At 37.1% G+C, this 3,760-nt stretch overlaps 1 protein-coding gene across 2 annotated transcripts in view; it reads right to left on the reverse strand.

Moving 5' to 3' along the window:
* The window catches only part of LOC101856235, a gene marked incomplete at its 3' end in the record, with an annotated part of 14,705 nt that overhangs the window by 4,411 nt on the left and 6,534 nt on the right, over positions 1–3,760 (reverse strand). For both annotated transcript variants that reach the window (XM_013090484.2, XM_035973496.1), the window contains 1 exon segment: positions 3,130–3,243. In XM_013090484.2, the coding sequence (XP_012945938.2) occupies positions 3,130–3,212 (83 nt within the window).

The following is a 3,760-nucleotide window of genomic DNA, read 5'->3' on the forward strand; positions in this document are numbered from 1 at the left end:
AAAACACACCGGCGTCCGTGGTGTAGCGGTTAGGCGCTTCGCAGTCGAAAACAGGCAACCCAAGTTCGAATCTCCAGTGGGTTGAAAATGTATATCGAGTTTCTCAGGGGTTGCCTGACATTCAGGGTCTGAAGCCCGCCTCCTAATAATATTAAGAGAGTCGATTGGGATAGAAACCCTTACATTAAAAAAATGATCAAAGATCTTGTCGTCTCGGATACGGACGAAATATTTCAGAATCCCTGCGTGGAAGTTTTACTTGAGGTTCTAAAAAAGAAAAGAGTAGGTCTTTTAAGCCGACGTCCTAGTAGAATTAATTTTGATCCGTACCCAAAAACTGAAGCCCTTCTAGTTTACATAAACATTAAGAGTACCTTCGAAACAGCACAGGGCTGCCTGTCAGGCAAGGGATGATTCTGAGCTCTCTTAATTCAGATAAAACAGCCATGTACATAAAATCAGGAACACCACGAGATAAAATTCTGACAGTCCATCATTTTCTGGCTCTAGGAGGGGTACGAGAAGAAGATCAGAAAAGGAGCATAGATTAAATGCCACATTTTAAACATTCAGATGAATATAATCTCAAGAAAAAGATGATTGACAGAACGCTTTTGTGAATATAACCAGATTGTATTTCCGTTGAGATCAATTACTTTAAAATGCATATGTGGTATCAGACAAGGAGAAAATTGATGGAAATAACCTTTGATTAAGTTGAGAAATGTGGAACTGAACAAGTACGGAAGTTGTCACTAAAAGAGGAATAGTAGTAGGTGGTAAAAAGGGAATTATAATAATTGATTGGAGCGCTTTTGGTTCTGTTGTATTATTATGACGACAATTGAAAATTCTGCGCAAATTAATTAAATTGGATTCCACAAGTACGAAACTATTATTTTATTTTATTGATTCTTACTATAACGCATATAAAAGTGAAACTTATTTTCTACAGTTATTGAATAAAGTTCAAAATGAACTGATCTGTTTGAATTCAATGTACTGAACTCGATTAAAGCAAGCTGAATAAGAGTTAGATTAAATTGCTATCTTTTTGAATCAAACAAACATTGAATTTGATAAGATTCTATTGGAATAACCAAGTTCCGTCTTAATTGAAATGTACAGATTTGAATAGGATAGGACCTGAAACGGCTTTTCTGGACTGCATAAAATTGAATCGAACGTAAGCCAGCTGAAGACAACTGTGTCTACTTGGTGTGTACCCCATTTATGGTGACATGAAACGTCATAGTAATTGACGTACGGGCGGAAGGGGGGAAGAGAAGAATATTATTATTATACTCTTATTAAGCTCTTTTCCACACGGAATGAATGCAAATGGTTGCGAATCTCTTGAAACCCAGTCAAAACAATGAAGATTGCAACAGGCAAAAGGAAATGCATGTACATCGGAAATATTAACTCACTGGGGGCGTGCATTCTAGTCATAGTCATTCGTTGTTTTGTTTGTTGCTTGCCTTTTTTAGGGGGAGGGGTGATATTAAAGCGTATATTTATTTATACAGATTTTTGAATTTTGTTTTTTTAATCAGAAAGTCAAAAGGCAGGCAACAACCTGGATAGCATAAAATATGCAAATTAATGGTTCTGAATTGTGTATGGTGGTTTGAAACATTCCGCAACACTGCTGTTGGTCTTCTGTTGGTCGGACACATGTGTCCGCTACATCCTTAAAGAGTGAAAGAACATAACGTGTGTAATCCAAACAAAATACGAGGCTACTGACCGGAACTACATTTCTGATCACAGTCTGCAACAATTTATTTAAATTAAAGAAAAGAACTGTAGCGGTGCCAGTGGTATAGTGGCCATGCTCTTTGCCATTGCTTACAGAAAAGTCTTGAGAGTTTAGTTCTTTCGCAGGGAAACATTTTTATTGCGTTTCTTTGTTTGTCGATTGTGTTGCTGTATTTCACTCAGCTCAGGTTGATGTTGAAATGTGGGGTTGGAGTCTATACGCTTTCTAAGTGGTCCTAATTGTGTCACAACGTGGTGGAATCAGGCACTCGTAAATTTTTGAACAAGTGGGTTTATTGGAACCATTTCAAAGCTTGTTCTTTTGTCCTGCTTTCGATGAAAAAATCCCCATCCATTTTGAATAGAAGTCGATGTATTTGTGATTGAAGGAGGTGGGGTCGCCTGGTTTCAGAGGAAAAATAAACGAGAAAATGGCCACCAACGTTTGGTGACTTCCAAAGTTTGAGAGTCCTTGTAAACTGAAGATATACAATTTTTGTGCCTCTGATCAACCTTTTTCAGTTCTGTAAATATCCACACAGAAATGTGATTTTAGATGGACATAAAAGGTACTGAGCAAAAAGACAAAACAATTGATAAAAATTGCCAAACCAACGAGGAAATGCCGATTTCTTCGATTTCATGATTTTAACGAGCGCCTGATCTCATCACGAAACCTCACAACTGTATCGATTAGGGCCAATTACTTGAAATTACAATTCAACCCCTTAGACAAAAACGTAAGCATTTTACTGCTTTTGTAGAAACGTTAGGTCATATAAGTGACGAAGATTTGAGGTGTTACGAGAGAGTAACAAACACAAAAAGGAGTAGTGTTAAGAATCAAGGTATTCAATTAGAAAGAAGGAGCAGATCACACCAGAGCACACACCAATCACGAACACTAACGCACAATGATATGAGCAAAAAGCAAGAAATGAGTTCATAATACACACTCGGCAACATAATATTGTATTTACACCAAAAAAAATTGAAGACTGCAGGGGAAAACTTGGTGATTTGCAAACCAAAGGCTAGTCATAGAACCTGTCTAAAAAAAACACAAAATTAATTTATTTAAGAGAGAATTACAAAAACTTTTAAAACTCTGCACAAGAAAGAAACAAAGTCTATGAGCCCAAGTATTCAGCTACTAGGAACATTTGATACCATCAGTGTGTCCCCGTTTGTCTTCAATTGCAACAATGGCACAAAAAACGACTATAAAAAGGCATGCAGTAGTTAGATTCTTTCACAAAGAATTGCTACAGAATACAAATCTCTCCTTGAAAAGCATTCTTTATTTAGCTTTACATAAAAAAAAGTTGCAGCATTAGAAAATTGTGTCTGTTAAAAAGGCGTACTTACTTAAAGAAGTTGGCAATGATGATAAGAAGGAGTGCTATTTTGGCAAACAGGCCAGCACTTTTCACGCTGTCAACAAGACCCATTGTGCTAGTGAGAACTGTCGTTTGTCAGACTCTGAGGATGGAGATATATCAAATAATAATATAACAAAAGGTATCCATCTACCTGTCTGTTTATCATAATTCTACTGTATAATGCGAGACATGTTTTCACAAACATAGAGTACGCAAAACGTTAGGACATGTCTTGTTTGCGTAGGCTACACTTTAAAAAGTTCGTTCAAATACTTCGTTTCTGAAATGAAAGGACATAGCGCCTGCCTCATGTACATGAATTTTGGCTGCGCCTGGGAACAGCGACTATAACTGACGTCATTTTACAGGGGAACAGCGACTAGTATTTTACTATATTGTTTTGTTACAGTGTATCTAGGTACTAACTAAATGTAATCGCTTACAATATCGAATACAGCTAGTCGAGAAATGTCACATAATATCGTCTCGATTTTCAAGTTAAAAAAGGGCTTGATTTGACCAATAGACTGGCTCAAAGAGTCTACATAACAAGAGGGGCCACTTCTCTCTTTGAGCCAATTAAAAAAGTGTCCTCAAAATTCGGTGGCGCCCTCTTC

The sequence above is a fragment of the Aplysia californica genome, unplaced genomic scaffold (assembly GCF_000002075.1).
Source record: "Aplysia californica isolate F4 #8 unplaced genomic scaffold, AplCal3.0 scaffold01303, whole genome shotgun sequence".
Taxonomy (NCBI): domain Eukaryota; kingdom Metazoa; phylum Mollusca; class Gastropoda; order Aplysiida; family Aplysiidae; genus Aplysia; species Aplysia californica.